Raw genomic sequence first — 17938 nt, 5'->3', positions numbered from 1 at the left:
ACATTTATCTTACGATTTTTACTATACAACTGTTGCCTTAAAAAATATATTTTATTCGAAATAAACATGATACAAATTAATTCCAAATACTATATTGACCTAAAAAAAATTATTTGCAATATTGAATATTCAGCAACATTTTCCCCTCAACTAAAATAGGTAAGGCAGTATTTTTTCTTCAAAAAGGGAAAATGAATAATTACTCTAAATAACAACCAAAGGAAGAACATTTAAATGTACGAAATCAGTAAAAAAAAATTAAATACACATTTATAATTTCTTTTAAAGTCCGAAATCAAATACTTAATTGCATTTTGTAAAATTCACCCAAAAAAAGATGACTAAAATAGCACTGGAGGAAAATAACACATACGCACCAATGTCACGAACCACAAACAGAATTCGAACTACAGAAACAAGGGGTAAATATAAAAATAATTTATGCTTGAATCCTTGTACTGGAGTTTAAAAATTCTTGAAAAGATCAGAAACTACAAAAATCCGACTGGGTCTTTGCCAAGAAACACTGCATACTAGGTACTCGGGTGCTATGAATTTCTACTAGACAGCTATTAGAACATTTTCAAGCAACAGGGACCTCGATATCAGTTGCTAAAACAGCAGTAGCAGGTCGGTTGTATTCTTCCTCCTCCTTTGGAGTGTGAATTGTGACAAGATCAGGAAGAGGAGTTTTAGGACCCTGTTTCCCTTTAGGATCCCAGTCAAGCATGATCTTCACCTTGATACCAAGAACACCCTATAAAACACAGGAAAATGTGATTAGGACGTATCACTCCAAGATGAAAGAAAATGAGCCAATAAGAAAATCCTAGTACTATAAATATCAGGTATCCATAAAGAATAGGAGCAAACCTGTCTTAGGAGCACATGTCTAACTGCAGAGTCAATGTAATCCTTGACTGGCTGTCCAGAAGAAATCATGTACCCATCCTTGAATTTCATAGACTTTGCTCTCTGAGCTCTCAACTTTCCACTAACAATGACCTGCTCAAGTCAAACAAATATTACAGCAAAAACATTACATAAAGCAATAAAATAACAGGAGTTTAAAGCTGCTCCAATAAAACAAACCTCGCATCCCTTGGCCCCACTTTCCATCACAAATCTTAAAACACCATAGCAGGCCCTGAAATAAATAGTTTTAAGATATAGAGTTTATAATGCTAACACAAATACACAGAAGGAAAAAACTGCATCAGTGCAAAAAAGTAAACCAGCCATTAAAATTAAAATTGTAATGTAAAATATAGAAATTATAAGTTGTTAAAGAAACACAGATCTAAAAATGAGAAGCTACCATGAATCACATACAGTAACATTACCATTAAACAAGAGAATATTAATAATACCTATTAATAATACCACGTGAAAAATATAAAAGAAATGTTTGGTATATAACAAGAAAAAGAATAGCATTTCAGAAGCATAGCATACAGTAAACACAAAACAGCAATTACAAAGAAGCAATCCATCACATCATGAAGGCCTCATATGGCATTATCGCTTTGGTTACAGAGAAGGTATTTAACAAATGCAAGGGGAAAATAAGGCTAAAGAGGCAAAGTGGCTTGCAAGTATGATTCAATTCAATCCTAGGATCATTTAGTCCTAAGGGACTTAATTCCCAATTGACATCTCAAGACTAATTACACACATAAGAACAACATTAGAGAAATTACCAGTAAATAAATTGTCAAAATCAATTGAGATAAAATTATAATCCAGCATTCAAATCTATATACCATGGTGAAACATAAGCATCAAACTAGTGCACAAACTCATAAAAACCAAAGGTAAAACCAATGCCTAATAAAAAATCTGAAATTAAGATGTATATTAAGAATGAATGAATTTGCGGAATACTACACATACCTACGAACAGCAAGGCCACCAAGGAGCTTGTAGCGAAGAGATTCAGCCTGAGCAATAGCACAAAGACCTCTGTTGTTGACCTTTTCAGCATAAAGCTCAACACTGTTCTCGGGAAACTTGAACCTCTTCTGCACCACCGAGGTTAGTTCCCTAATTCTCCTTCCCTTCTCACCTATTCATACATACACAAAACAATCAATGAATGAATGAATAATGGTAATGGAAGATTCTAGAAGCACGAACCAAGAACGGCTTGGGTTCTGGTGGCTCTGATGATGATCTCGGTACGCATAGGGGTAACCCTAACCTCCACGCCGGAGTAACCGTCCTCCGCCAACTCACGCGTCAGAACCTCGTTCAGTTCAGCGAAGAACACTCCATCCGCAACAAACTGCACATTAACACCGTTCAATATGCAGAAAAAAAAAAAAAAACAGAATAATATTGATAATGATAAGCAGGAAGTGAAAATGTTGGTGTTTCCGATGGATTATAGCACTGACCTTTCTCTTCTTACTCATCTGAGTGGCCATGGTTGTTAGTGGGTACGAAACTCGATCTGATTCTGATCTAAACGCAGAGAGTGAGTGAAACAAAGGTTGTGACTGCAAACCCTAATTCTGGAGAAGTAGGTTTGGGCGCAGATAAAGATTGAATTTATAGGTAAGAGGACGCAGTTAATCCGACGGTTCAGATCACTTGAGTTTAAGATCGTAGGTTTTATTTAAAAATAAAATGAAATTGGGTGAAGAAAAATTATTAATTCTATTTTTTTTTGGTACAATGGAAAATAACTTTATTAATTCCATACTTAAATATGTTTTTATCCTCATAAAATAAACAAATTTTAATTTTGGTTTTTATAATATGTTTTCTTTATTTTTAATATTTTTAAAATCTATAATATTATTTTAAAGTATATATATAATATTATTTTAAAGATTTTCATATAAAAAAATTAAAGGTGTTATTTATAGATATTACTTTAGTTTTTTTTTTGGTAAAAAGATACTACTTTAGATAATCACATAACATTTTAATAAACACATAAGAAGTTAAAAGTATCTTCTAAAAAAAGTAATTAAAAGTGTCATATAATAATAGAGATTAAAACAATAATTTCAAATTTTAAAAGGATAAAAAAAATTAAATGATTAAAATTTTAAAAAATATTATCATTTTGCAATAACTAAACATATTTACGCTTTAATTCTATTAAAAGAGTTTTTTTTTAATATTTCAATATTATTTTTTAAAAAATCATATACGCATAATGAGTGTTGTGACAATATTATGAAATTAGTAGAATTATTATAAATTATAAAAATCATAATGAAAATAATTATAATTTTATAAAATAACTTTTTTTATTACCAATATTAACTTAAATTTTCTGCATTTGTAACAATCAATATTCATACATCAATCACTTAGTTAACTACATAAAGACTCGTCAATTCAAATTGATAGACTTATTTTATTGCAAAGATGATCATAATAGAAATTAAATCTAAGTCTATATTTCTATCATTCCATCTCCTTCTCTCCAATTGTACCGAGATTAAAGTTACAAACATAAATTTATTGATTATTTTTCTTAAGTATAGATTAATTTTTAATTGTCAATTTTGTAATACTGTCCTTTTATTTAAAAAATAATGCCTGTTATGCACTACACTTTTGCAGAAACTTCTCCATTAGATATTACATGGTGCATACACTTATTGTTTCATTATTGTACCTACAATTTAAGAGTACCCATACAGAAAGTTGCTCCTTTGCCTTTGTAATGTAAGGTTCAATAGAAATTAAAAGCTACAAAAATCAAACACCGTTTTCAATTCATTGAAGCAAAATGATTCTCGCAATATAAGTCCAGGAAAAGAAAGATTAATGTGCCCCACTTTAAAGGATAAAAGCCTTCTTGCATTGATCAAAGAGTAACACATGTAAAAAACATTTTTTTAAAAAAATTCCTTTTTGCCAACTCAGAACCCCTATATTTTTCACTGAATTTAAAATTCCTTATACTAGAAAAATAGGAAGTAAATAATACACTTGAAACAACTACACATATCCCTGGTAATGGTACAAGATGAATCCTCATTTTACAGTACAACCAGGATTTCAAAAATTTATGGATTATTTCCAGTATATTGAAGTAATTGAACAACAATGTTCTAGGCTTACACAATACAGTTTGTCAGTAGAAAACAAAACTTATTAATATCTTCAATCAGTAAGATTATGTTGATCTATTCCGCTTCACATTCTGTTGATCAGAGCCTCAGGAACTACAAGAATTATGCACACGCAATGAAAGAATTTCGACTCCAAATTTCAGTTTAATTCTTTTCACCTGCACCTGCACATGACTCCAAAAAGTTAACAGCTAATGCAATAAGAGGGGCAAAAGACTTCACTATTAATGATTTTTTTAAAAGATTTAATGGCTATACACGGTCAGTGTAAAAGCTTTTACACTGTCAACTAATCAAAAGTCTTGGTTGTCATGACTTTTAAGCTAATTGTTTTAAAAGTACAAACTCACTATAATGGTAGTTTGTGACTAGATGAATGTATAAAACTGTTTTACAGTTTTGGTGCATTACCTTTTCTCTTTTTTAAAACACTGGAACTTGATATGATATAATTAAGGAAGACAAAAACCTTTATGGCCAAAATCAAGTTAAAACCTCTTCACATGCCTTGGAAAGGTGATATGAGAAACTTGTTATTTATACACCATGACAGACTTATACACATACTAAAAGCAGGCCAACTAAATTAGTTCACCATTTCCAAGTCAACAAATCAAATAAAAGTGTACCAATTCGGAGAGATATTCACAAGTAGTTCCTACCCAACAGTTGTGTCACACTATCTCACAAGTTCCCAGTCCTCTTTTGACATGTCAAAAATTTCAACACAACCATCCTCAAACATGACCTGCAAAAGCAAAAATAAATGGATACTCATATTTGATGACAATTTTCATCTTAAATGTGAAAATACAACCAAAGAATCTCTTACCGAGTGTTTTCGAGAATGTTTATCAAACCGTTTAATAATTCCAAACCTGTAACATTTTAAGAATGAAAACAATGGAAGTTTATAATCTCTATTGACTTAATTGCAATTTTGGTCCCATGTAATATCAAATCCATAATTTTGATCCCTATATTTTTAATTCCGCAATCTTAGTCCATCAATTTTATAAAATGTGCAATTTTAATCCCTCTATTGAATGATCATCAATTAATCGTTAAAATTGTAACATTGACCATGACCATCATTGGGTAAATGACATGATGATTAGTGAAATTTGGCCTAACATTATTAAATATTTAATTGTCATGTCATTTATTTCTTGTCAAATTATGACTAATGTAACAATTTTCACAATAAAATAGAAAGACCAAAATTGCGAATTTGATAATATAGGGGGTACAAAATTGCGCATTTAAGTTAACCTTAATAATTAATAAAATATAAATAAATGCATAAACCACATGAGACAGTATCACAACATACCGCACATTTCCAAGCTGTTTTATCCTAATAACTTCACCAATGCAATTGTGCAAGCACTTTGATTGGTCAACAACACGAGAACTTCCTGAAACACCAAGTACAACAAAAAGGGACATTTTATAATATAGAAGATAAAATTAAAAGAGGAGGAATAGATTATAGATTTTAAGCATTATTTCTTTCAGAAGAAAAATAAAATAGGATATAGTATATAGTAATAGTAAATGTTGAAAGTAAGGAGCGGAGATGACATAAAAGATGAGCTGAAACCATGTTTTAGTTTTACTACACCACGAGATTAGGTTTATATGACTAACAAAATAAAGAAGCAAGCTCACCAATTTGCAAACCTCCATTATGATAAACCTGTCCAGACAAAAAGCACACAATTAGTCAAAAACAGAGATACTTATAAATTGGTATACATGTAGTACAGACCAAATTCAATAAACGTGATTAAGCTAATTACTTGGGGATAGATCGCATAAGAATAAAAAATGGAAAAGAAAACTGAGAGGATAGAATGACTAGTAGCACCTTTTAAAAGGGGAATGTAATTCCATCAAATGAATGATTTGTCATTCCCTCCATAAAGGGAGTTTTATCATAATACTTTAGTATGTTAGCTTGTGCAGCTGCAGCCAGCTGTCACATTAGGTAACTGACTCATTGAACTTTATCTTTATATGAAATAAATAAATAAAAATATGTGAAATAATTAAAATTTTAAATCAAATCGAGTTGATGAGCTAAACTGAACCATTCTCAAAGTCAAATTGTATTGAGTCGTTTCCAACCCTACTCTCCTATGATTGTTTTGGAGAATGAATTCAATGAACACAGTTTCTGTTCTCTGAATCTATGCTCACCACTAAAATTTCTCTCTTTTTCTTTTAGCATACGTTTGGAATGTGAAATCCCATTGTATTCGAGGAGTCAAGGATTTGTTGGGCCTTGAGACCTCAAGGGAGGATACCTGCAGATCCCCCAAGTCACCACTGGAGTCTGAGGTTGAGACCCCTCACTTCCCGGATCAATGTCCGCCACAGAAGGGAACCGAAACATTCATCTTTCCTTTGTTTGGTTCTTTAAAAGATCAGAGGGAAATGATTAAAAAGTGGGTGGGATTGGGACCAGCAAGTTTATTAATCTCTCCAAAATGGATAGAAAAAGAAAGAGAATGATGCTATATATATATATATATATATATATATATTAAATACCTACAAATATCTTTTAGTTATTGTATATTTTGTTTTATAAGGGAGATTTGTTGTATTTTATAAACATATTTAAACCAAAGATACCTAAGACTAGATTGGATAAACTTCTCTAGAAACACTTTTAGGAGAGAAAATAGGAAAGAAAAATGAAAAGGTTTCTCCATAATGGGTTATGCATTAAGTAAAAAATAAGTTTTTGCGGAAGCCAACATGAGAAAGCTTCTACAAAATTATGCAATTTCATTTTTTCTTCCTACTTTTTTCTCCTTGAAGTGCTTATAAAGAAATTTATCCAAATAAACTTCAACCAACTTACTAAGTTTTTTCTATGATAACCTCAAAAAAAGTGAGGCATCACATAATTTTAATGATATTTGTGTCTGTCCCTCCATATGAAGTGTTGGTTCAAGTGTCTAAACTGACAAAAAAAAATATTTTTTTAATTGGATACCTAATGATTAGAGTTAGACACATGTCCAGGAAGTGCCAGTTTTCAGAAAGTGTCCAACATCACGAAACTTCAAACAAGAGAAGTGGTTGTGCTTCATAGATACACTCTCTCCTATTGTTTAAAATTTACTCAACCCACTCATTAAATAAAAAGACAAACCCACAAAAATTTGTTATTTCTAAGAGTGTGTTTAGAAAAATGTGTTGCTAATTGCTATAGCATTTATGTTGATTGGAGTAAAGATCTAAAAAGGACCATACCAAGATTGTGGGATCGCAAGATTTTCCTACTGTGGCAAATTTGGTTTTCTGGGTAGGGTTGCATGAAACAATAATGTGTTTTAACTTGCTTTTTTCCAGCAAATCAGTGGTTTCTCCTCCTTAACATCACATTACGAACCTCTTCTCACATACTAACACAGTCCCACCTCATTCTTATTCTCTCTCAACCTCTACCTCCGTCTCTTGGTTCTGATTTCTGAACTATTTGGGCTGTAATTCAGTTCAGATTTATGCATGCTTCATTAAACCTACTTTACTTTGCATCTCTCATTCAATGTTATCAAATAACCGTTATGATGCCGCCATAAAGGTATAACATGACGTTTTTGAACCCTTCCACCATTCGCTATCTGTTATTTCCTGTTATATAGCGACATCCGCCATGGCCATGGCTTCATGGCGCCTATGGTAGAATTCCTCCTCATCCTCTTTTTTTTTCTCATCTTTTCTCTTTTGAAGCTCCTAAATTGCGAACAAACAACTATGGTGAGCCTTCTTAGGCCACTAGCCTCCAGCGACCTGAACCATAGCGGCCTAAGCTCCAAAAAGTTTTCCGGCCAACAAATCCAGTGACCCATAAGAGTTCTTTTTGTTTTCTATTTTTTTTTCTTCTTCTTCCTTCCATTTCTTTATTTTTCTCTGTTTTTTCCATCTATTTTTCATTTCTTCAGATGTTCATCATCTTTCTCTCTCTCTCTCTCTCTCTCTCTCTCTCTCTCTCTCTCTCTCTCTCTCTCTCTCTTATTTTATGTGATTGTTCTTGTTCTTCATCTGTTCAATGTTTTTGTTCTCAATTTTTCAAAATTTTGGAATTTATTTATCTATACTTTAGAAATTCATTATCATGTTCTGTTATATTGTTTTTTAAACCTATAATGTTGTTCTCAATTTTTGTTTCACTTATAGCACAATGGTAAGCAGTAAGCACCCAACACTAAAGTCATGCATCCCAAAAGTCTCCTTTTTTTTTATAGTTTTGCTTTTAATATATATATATTATTTTTGTCCGCCATAAGCCGCCACGCCATCCACCATATGTTTATGGCGGATTTTTGGCTTACCGCCATAGACCATTATCCGTTATTGATAACCTTGCTCTCATTAAACATGGCTTCAGTTCATATATTAGTGATTGAACTTTGTAAACTCATGTGACTAATTAGAATCAGAGCCTTATTTAGAATTTTTATGTGAAAAACAAAACATTACGGTATTCCATTGAAAATATACAGTAAGGTGGGAAAAAAAAGGTGAAAGACTTGATGTACAAACCATCTATTCATCGTACCAAAGCATATATAAAAGTCATTCCCTCTTAATTCTTGGATAACTACAACTATAGTCTATCTCTCAACAACCTAAAATCCCAAGCACCTCCTCTGTTGAATATTGAAGTGGCCACTGGCCAGGTTGTTGAAATCAAGCTTTGCCGTAGCAATTTAATCCTCCAGTTACCCACCCCAAATTTTTATGAAAGTTTGTTCCTGTGTGAATCTTCTCTAATGTAAATACAGCACAAATGAAATATAATGCCTAAGACGGTCCTACTAATAATTCTCCCAATAATAACAAAGAAATGACACGTGTTGAACATTCACACCCAAAAACATTATTATACAACTGCTTCTTGGGCTTATAATTTGGAAATTCAGGACCGTAACCACCCACCATAAGGATTTTACCACATATAAAAGGCCCTTTTTACCTTTTCATTAACTTCATTAATCTCATTTTATTGTTATATCATAAGAAAAGAAAGCCACTTTTACGCACAAAAACTCCCAGACATGCAAACACAACAAATAAAACCAAACAAGTCATGGAAATCCAAATTCTCAATCACAAGTCTAATTTGTAACTCAAGAGTCATAGAGACATATATCTACTCTAGATAGATTGGCTATTTATGAGAAGATGAAGCCACCTGATATGCAACTAATTTTAATGCAGCATCTGAAGCCATTTTAGGCTTGGTAGGTCGGACACCCAACTTACGCCTACACTCAGCAGCACCACAGTGGCAATCTTGATCTGCACCAAATTGAACAAACCTGCTACGTAGTTAGAAACATAGAAAACATATCCATATAGAAAATATAGTTCAACTGAAAGGGTGTAATCAATGAAACAGGAAAGTGCACATACTGGTAATCATAAGTCAGATGCTCGCCCTTTTTTATGTCACGAGTCGCAAATATGCCAATTCTTGTTTCACCATCAATTATCCTTAAGATAGAAAAAACATGCACTTGTTAGAGGAAGTACCTAAATCACACTATTAAATGATGATGTAAAATAAATGACCAAATATTGCTACAACATCATATGAATAAAACAATTAGTAGTCAACCATTTCTGCATCTCAGTATTGGGGCAGCAACTATGATTAATGTATCTTGATTTGTTTCCCTTATATGTTGCATCAATCACCATATCTCGATTGATTTCACATAAGTAGAAATTTGTTTCCCCACGATGCTTCATATTCCAAAGCCTTTCCTCACATGTTTTGTCATCAATTACTGTAGAGAAAGGCTCATAAGTAGCTTTTAAGATAATTTAAAGAAACAAAAACTCATTTTATAAATGTAGCCATGAAAACAATTCACTGTCACCTTCTCCAACATATTCGATGACAAACTCCCCAAGCTTGATATCTTCATCCGCCACAATTCCAGAACCACATTTCTCAGTCTACAAACAATATATTAAAATTAAATGTTATTAGAAGAGAAATGCAAGTTTTTATACGTATTCAACTAACCTAGCTAGAATAAGAGCACACATCTATGTGCACAAAAACAGGGTGCTGGTGTTGGGATGGATATAAAAGTGGTTGAAATAATGATAAATGAGGTCGATCAATTAAGAAAGGAAAAAAATTATTAGTTTTCAAATTTCCTTTTATGGTAAAGAATTTATTAGTTTGTTTAGCAAAAACTAATAGAATAAAGACTAAGGAACTTTCAAGACAAAATAGAAGGAAAATACATCCAGTAACTAAAGATAACAGTGATACACACTGCAATATGAGCAGAAATTAAAATGGAGAACATGAAGAATTGATTTTGCAAATGAATAGAAAATACAGGAATAACTTTTTTGAAGACAAACATTCATATATGTTAATCTTCATAGTGTTACGAGGATGGAACAAATTACTGAAAATAATAAAATACGAGAAAATACTGAAATAGATATCAAGATTATAACAAACCAAGAACAAAATCCTGAACCACAAGTTTATACCTTAACCAATTTCATCTTTTTCGCAGGACGACTCTGAAACGGTTTGTTAAGACATGAGCTCCCACATTTACAGCCTGATGAACAGCTAGACTGAAGCATCCTACAGGGACAGTCAACATAATGAATGAATAATTTGACTCAAAATTATGGTGCTATACTTGACTTTATGTTTATGCATTATTAAATAATAAAATAAATAGTATACTCTCTAGAAACAATAATTACTCATTTTAAATATATAACAACACTCCACAGGGAAGACCACTAGCATGATTATTCCAAGATAATAACCCCTTTCAAGCATGGAACAAAACCAATCAAGCTACACGCCTACACCATCCCATTCTTGTTCATTTTGCGGGGTTTTGAGGAATGTAACATGTTTTTCTATCCTGCTCAGCTATGGAAACAATCATTATCAGGGTTCAGGTCAGTAACAATGAGAATAATCAGCAACCCAATAGTGACGATAATGATAAATTGAATCAATATTACAATAATAATAATATATTTCTGAAAAAAGAAATGATTATTTTGGATGGATGGCTGCTGACAATAAAATTTAGAAATTAAGGTAGATTCAGCAATAATACTCAGATGGAGTCAGCGTGTGCTAGAAATGAGAATAAACAAGTAAAAATTTCCATAAAAACACGTACAGATGGAATACTTACCCACAGTGGCAATCTCTTCCACATACACTGGTAGATCCAGGGGAAGGAGTACAGGAACAGAATATGCCATCATCGTCAAACCGAGATTTCTTGACCTTCTTAGTGACATATATATCTTAAATTAATAAGAACAAACAAAAGATTATGTAAACCTATACGTCATTTTAAACTGACAAACTAAGTATAACAGGGTCAAATACTTCAGAAGAAATGAGGAAACTACAAACAACTGAAGATAGCATATGAGCTGGGCCAACATTTACAAATTAGGTTACTGTCCTTTACATGAGAGATTGTGAACATTTCAGGATAATGTGTATGAAGGATACTGCGTTTTATATAGGTGTACTGCATAGGCTTCAATTTATTAATCCAATCTGGAAGTTCAAAGTCAACAGGTTCTCCAAGCACCTTTTCCAACTTGTTGAATACAGATCCAAACCGACTCTCTTCAGGATTCTGTTAAAACAAAAAATGTAAGGAACTCGATATACAGACAAATGCAATTTAAAAAGGTGAAATTCTAATTGATTAACTGAATAGTAAGAGACTACAACAACATATTCTATAAAAAGTAAAATATACAAGGAAACCCTATCAAAACCAAAATACATTGTTTGATTAATAAGGCCATCTTAACTTAAAAGGAGAAATTTAACAGATATAATATAAACAGCAAGAATAAATAGTTTCTATGAGAGAACAATGCTGCAAATCTCAAAAGAAAAAAGAATACACAGAATAAAGAGATGGAATAAGGCACAGCAACTTCAACAGTGGATAATTAAATAAAAAAGAATAAGGAAAAGCTATTCTCTTTTACCAATAGTTGACTTAAGAGAGAGAGAGAGAGAGAGAGAGAGAGAGATACATATGGCAAATAATAGTAAGTTCTCACATCTAATTTCCATGCACTTTGCCAATACCAACATTATCACATTGTAACATTTTAAAGAACTGAAGAGAATGACTAGTCAAAGGTGTACTACTACAACACCAAACAACCTTTTTCATGGCAGGCATGAAATCTGATAGAGTACTGGATATTCCTATGTGATCAGCTTGTATCTCAGTTTCTCAATAGAAGCTCAAACGATAAATCGGATATTGAAAATCAATACCACAAAATCCACATAAGACTTACTTGATTCCTTCCAAAGGCATATTTTGCCTACAATATGAAGAAAATTTTATTAGCTTTAAGCAAAGGCATCAAAATTTATCCTTATGTTTAAGTTTCAAAATCAATAAATCAAAAAACTAGCATCCTTGATCAGATATATACATAAATAGATTTTTCTTCCACATGTTAGTGCAATAACAAACAGAAATTAGACAGTAAGAGCAGTGGAAAGATGGTTCAATACTTATTCCTTTTAGACTGTCAAATGTCAGGAATAAAAGAACAATTAATACACAATAAGGTTCACTAAGAAACTGCAAAGTGAAATTTACAAAAAAAATAAAACCAATTACAAACATGAACATCTAAACAAGATTCCTAACAATCCTATAAGAGTGCCAACTCTTTTTCGCAATTGAGATCCATAATGAGTTATTTCTTCTATGCTGTCTTAATCTTGGTGTTACAATATAAATAATTTAAATGAACAACTAATCTCACTTGTTTTTAAGTCTTTATAACTGCACTTAATCTGTTGATCAATTTTACAACTTCAAATGCGGGAAAAAAAAAGTGCCAGTATAGGAGAACTGTGCAGTAAAATTTAAATGAATATAAATTGAAAAACTAAAAGGACCCTGGCTCACATGCACAGGATTTGGTACACACAAGCAAGGATCAATTTAATTTCCTAAAATCCCATCAATCTCAAATCCTCAAACAAATTGTTCTTTGTAAATTCCAACTGTCATAAAAATGTTCAGAAGAAAATCCCAAAAAGTGCAAGTCTCTCCCTTCACCCAAACAAGAAAAAAGTAATTATATAATTGAAAAATTCAAACTTTTTTCTCCCCTTGTTTTCACAAATAACAATTGAAATCCTACATTCACAAATCACAATTCTCCCCTCCCCCTTCCGTCTTATACTTTTCCATTCCCCCAAACAAGAGAAAATTTCTGAAAGAAAAAATTAATTATATAATCGAAAAATCCAAACTCTCCCCCCTCTCTTGTTTTCCCAAGTCACAAATGAAATCCTACATTCACAAATAACAATTCTCCCCTCCCCCTTCACTCTTCTACTTTTTCCTACACCACCCAGCAAACAAGAGAAAATTCATCAAAGAAAAAAATCATTACTATATAATAATTGACAAATTCAACCCGCCCTCCCCCTGTTTTCACAAATCACAATTGAAATACTACATTCACAAGAATTCTTCCCTCCCGCTTCCCTCTTTTCCTTTCCCCCTTTCATCCCAAAACAAAAGAAAAATCCTAAAAAATATATATATAATTATGTAATTGAAATTTTCAAACTTTTCCCCCATGTTTTCACAAATCACAATCGAAACACTAAATTCACAAATCACAATCCCCCCGGTCCCTCTTTTACTTTTCCCTTTACCCAGACAAGAGAAAAGTTCCTCAAAGCCAAAAGTAATTAAATATATAACTGAAAAATTCAAACTTTTTCCCTCCCCATTTTCTTTCCCCGGACTAGAACTCAGAACAGTGTGAGAAAAACACTGATGGAAAGTAGCCACACACACAAGTGTGAGTAAAGAACCAATTTTTGCGAAAACCCATAAAAAAATCGTTGCGAATGTTAGTGGGACAGTCAAGAAACTTCAAAATCACAAAAGAGTTGGAATGGAATGAGCGAGAATCCAAAAGGGGATTGTAGAAGCAGTGAAAAAGAAGGGCAAAATGGGAATAAGCATCATAATCCAGAGAGAGAGAACCTGGGAGGGTGTTGAAGAAGAACAGAGTGAGCGATTGGAAACAAAAAATGGACGTGACGGTGTGAACGCGTGTATATAACCAACTCAGATAAACTGTCGGGTGCGATTGGTGTTTGATTCTCAGTTGAAGCTTTTCAAACTTCAAACGACATCAGATTCAGAACTTGACCACAAAATAGGGTTCTTTATTATTATTATTATTTTTTAATATTTTGTATTTAACATACAAATTAATGTCAATTATAATGATTGTTAAATAAATTAGAATATTATTAAATAAATAAATCAACCCATATATAAATCACAAACTTGCTCATGAGTGTTTTTAAATTTTTTTACGAGAGAATTTTTTAAAAAAATTAACTTCACATTTAATTTTTATTTATCAATTAATCTTTGTATATAAATCATGAATGAATGTGATAGTTTTTTTGAGATTTTTCTTTAATAAGAAAATCTTTAAGATTTTTTTTCATATCTAATTCAATTTTTATAATTATTTAAGAATAAAATTTAATATTTTTAAAATAAATTATCGATATTTAAATATAATTTATATATTTATTTATTTAAATTTTAAATATAATTATATATTCAAACATAGTAATTATTTATATACATAATTTATTTTAAATTTAGTTATTTATAATAAACATTTAAGTTGTGCATTACACATGCTAATATGCTAGTTATAATTATATATACACAATTACACATTAATTTGACTATGATGGAGAGGTACAAAATTTAAATTTAAGTATAGATTATTTTTTTTTATAACAGTAGTATTGATACAAAGTATCTACTATCGAAAAATTAATTGTATCAAAATAAGGATAATAATATGCACGAAATCTTGCTCCCCTTTGACTTAATCCTACCCTACTTTCACAATAAGCATGATCTTCATAGGCCAGTAACACAGAAAAGCAAGGATAAGTTTGTGGAAGAAAACATCATATCATTAAATATAAGAAATAAACAACTTATAGCAACATATACAGCTTTAGCAACATGTTAATTTTTCAACTTAAAAGCATAATAATAACTTTAACAACATTCACAACTTAATAACATAAATCAACTGAATAACTAATCCACTTAAAGCAATCGGGCAACATAAACAACTACTCAACTAAGCAACATAAACAACTACTCAACTAAGCAACATAAACAACTTAAACAACCGATTAGCTTTAAAGCATAATAGTAACTATAACAACATCCACAACTTAACAATATAAACAACTTAGCAATTGAACAACATAAATAATTGAGTGACTAAACAATTGATGTGTCAGCATGCATAACAACTTATGGAACTTTCCTGCAACTGAGTGAGTATTCTAAGTTACTTGACATTACCAAACCATGATGATTGGTAAAAAAATAAAAAAAAACGATTAACATGGTAACCAAAAACACCGACTAGTATAATAACTAGAAACAATGGTAGACATGGTAACGATAAATAGTTTCTTAAGTTTTGCTACTTACACTAATAAAATTAAATATTATTGTGAACAACTTAGGTATGAGTCTACCACGACTTAAACATGCATAACTAAACACATATGAAATTAGCCTACCGATTATCCTTCAAATATTATGCACTTTTTCAATACTTGGTTAGAGATTTTTGTCTCCGGCCTTATACCATATTCATTGGCCACTTACAACAAGTATGATTGACCTCCACCATATTGTTTCAACTAAAAAACCTAGAGGGGAAAACTTAAAACAACTTCCCAATCAGAAGACATCTTACTAGCTAAAGGGTTTTCAACTTTTAGGCTCTTAGAGCACCACAATGGATATTTACACAATGAGATATTTAAATTTTCAAAAATAATTTTTCTCTCCTCTAGTTTACTTTCAACTTAAAACATGCACCACATGTTTATAACAACTCACTTCATAAAACTTCCAACAACAAGCTACTTCCAAATTTAATCAACTTAAATCATCATAACATATAATCAAATATCAACATTTTATATATTATATTCAATTATCATATTTCAAGTATTTTACAACATCATGAACAACTTACATTCACAACTTAAGCACCATGAAATAAATCAACACAATTTATACAACACTCAGAACATTATCCAATTCAACTTAAACAGCTCAACATGTTTTATTTCAACATTCTACAACATGATTCATCAATCATTAATTACATAATATAACATCACTCTGTAATTATTCAACTTGCAATAACAATATGATAGTACAAACATAAATATCTTGAAAGTCCTAAAAATCATCAAATCAAATTAACTTGGCCCAACGAATTATGCTGATCCTACATGTAACTTCACCATTTTGTGATTTCTTACCTCATAAACTCATCTATTAGTTTTAAAATTGAAATCAAAATCATAGAAATGATTCTAAACAACTTAGATAACATGAATTCATCATTAAATTTGTGACACCCTCTACCCCAACAATTATAAAAACATATTCTTAGTTTAAATAAAATCTTTAGAATTAAAACAATGAATCCATTAATATAAGAGTAGAGAATTCACATTCGTAAACTTCAAACATGGTCAAATGCGGAATTGATAGAAAAATGAATCTTTTCCAAAACAAAATAACAATAAGAAAATCTTAAACTAAGTCTAGTTATGCCCCGATGTCACATATCCTATCAGAGCATGCCCAACTGAAGCCTAAGCCTCGTCACCAACATTCTCGTGCTGATGATCACATGCAACCCAATTTAAACACATACAAAGAACAATAAGGAAGTGAGAAACATCTCACTCATGTTTAGGTGTAGAAATAAATGTTAAATAACACACACACAACAAACATAAGTCACAAGCACAAATCACATGTAAACAATACACATACACAATCAATATCACATGTATACTCATTTATCATGCAATGATGTCATAGACTCGACTCGTAAATGCATGCATGTGTCGCCATACAGAAGTTTCACATTTCTCATCATTTCATCACTAGTGACCCAAGGTACACCTAGAATAGCTTGTTACATTACTGGTATGCGGCATAAGCGGCACGCCTAGAATAAATCATTTCATCACATAGCTTGTTACATCACTGGTATGCGGCCTAAGCAGCACACCTGAAATAAGTCATTTCATCTCATAGCTTGTTACATCACTGGCATGCGGCCTAAACAACACACCTGGAATAAGTCATCTCATCTCATAGCTTGTTACATCACTAGTATGCGACCTAAGCGACACACCTGGAATAAGTCATCTCATCTCATAGCTTGTTACATCACCGGTATGCGGCCTAAGCGGCACACTTGGAATAAATCATATATACACATGATGCATGTCACACATTCACTATTTCATTGACTCAACATTTCACTTGTCATGGAATTTTCATGTCTTATCTCATTTCATCACGTTTCACATTCTCACAGTCATAGTGTTCACATTAGCACATTCTCATTCACATCATGTCTCATGTCATTTGTTCATATTTCACATAGTCATACTCATAATTGTTCCTCGTAGGGTTTCACACAGGAACCCACTGAACACTCTAATTCATATCAAAACTTATCTAATTTTGAAATCAAATACATATTTACACTCTACATCACACAAAGAACACAACAGAACAATCAGAAGGCAAAACAGAAAACATTCATATTTGACTTGTTTTCTCATACAGTTCTCTCAAGAACCCATAGAGCATTCTAATTGATATCATTAAAATTAATCACATATTCATACATCACATCCAACAAAAAACAAAATAGAA

General features: G+C 31.7%; 2 protein-coding genes across 4 annotated transcripts; both read right to left on the bottom strand.

Annotated features, from left to right (window-relative positions):
• Positions 1 to 248: 248 nt before the first annotated feature.
• LOC109815619 (small ribosomal subunit protein uS3x) lies at positions 249 to 2555 on the bottom strand. Its single transcript, XM_020380379.3, has 6 exons — positions 2397 to 2555; positions 2137 to 2284; positions 1894 to 2065; positions 1093 to 1147; positions 874 to 1005; positions 249 to 757 (listed from the first exon to the last, which is right to left on the bottom strand). Exons 1-6 carry the CDS (start codon positions 2424 to 2426, stop codon positions 584 to 586), a joined length of 711 nt encoding a protein of 236 aa, XP_020235968.1. The 5' UTR covers positions 2427 to 2555; the 3' UTR covers positions 249 to 583.
• A 1377-nt stretch (positions 2556 to 3932) lies between these two features.
• On the bottom strand, positions 3933 to 14329 carry ASHH3 (histone-lysine N-methyltransferase ASHH3). Of its 3 annotated transcripts, XM_020381800.3 has the most exons (15): positions 14174 to 14329; positions 12450 to 12476; positions 12311 to 12354; positions 11635 to 11764; positions 11306 to 11420; positions 10632 to 10731; positions 9998 to 10076; positions 9733 to 9904; positions 9528 to 9608; positions 9307 to 9433; positions 5766 to 5793; positions 5428 to 5512; positions 4927 to 4972; positions 4757 to 4842; positions 3933 to 4258 (listed from the first exon to the last, which is right to left on the bottom strand). In XM_020381800.3, the coding sequence occupies exons 3-14, from the start codon at positions 12326 to 12328 to the stop codon at positions 4774 to 4776; spliced, it is 1050 nt and encodes a 349-aa protein (XP_020237389.1). In that variant the 5' UTR covers positions 12329 to 12354; positions 12450 to 12476; positions 14174 to 14329; the 3' UTR covers positions 3933 to 4258; positions 4757 to 4773. The 3 variants fall into 3 exon arrangements, with proteins under 3 accessions (XP_020237389.1, XP_020237381.1, XP_029125263.1); XM_020381792.3 differs by having other exon boundaries at positions 12311 to 12476; XM_029269430.2 differs by lacking the exon at positions 12311 to 12354.
• Between the last annotated feature and the right edge of the window lie 3609 nt (positions 14330 to 17938).

Source organism: Cajanus cajan, chromosome 1 (assembly GCF_000230855.2).
Source record: "Cajanus cajan strain Asha chromosome 1, NIPB_CcT2T_4, whole genome shotgun sequence".
Classification (NCBI taxonomy): domain Eukaryota; kingdom Viridiplantae; phylum Streptophyta; class Magnoliopsida; order Fabales; family Fabaceae; genus Cajanus; species Cajanus cajan.
The sequence above is the reverse complement of the archived record's forward strand: the minus strand, read 5'-3'. Positions and strand labels throughout refer to the sequence as shown.

Coding starts and splice junctions, on each gene's coding strand:
- ASHH3 (XM_020381792.3), bottom strand. Junction 9,905..9,997: donor CATCGAATATGTTGGAGAAG/GTGACAGTGAAT, acceptor CTTTCTCTACAG/TAATTGATGACAAAACATGT. Junction 5,794..9,306: donor TAAAATTAGTTGCATATCAG/GTGGCTTCATCT, acceptor TTGTCTGGACAG/GTTTATCATAATGGAGGTTT.
- LOC109815619 (XM_020380379.3), bottom strand. CDS start 2,426: ATGGCCACTCAGATGAGTAAGAAGAGAAAG. Junction 2,066..2,136: donor CAGAACCCAAGCCGTTCTTG/GTTCGTGCTTCT, acceptor ATGTATGAATAG/GTGAGAAGGGAAGGAGAATT. Junction 1,006..1,092: donor GTGGGGCCAAGGGATGCGAG/GTTTGTTTTATT, acceptor TGACTTGAGCAG/GTCATTGTTAGTGGAAAGTT.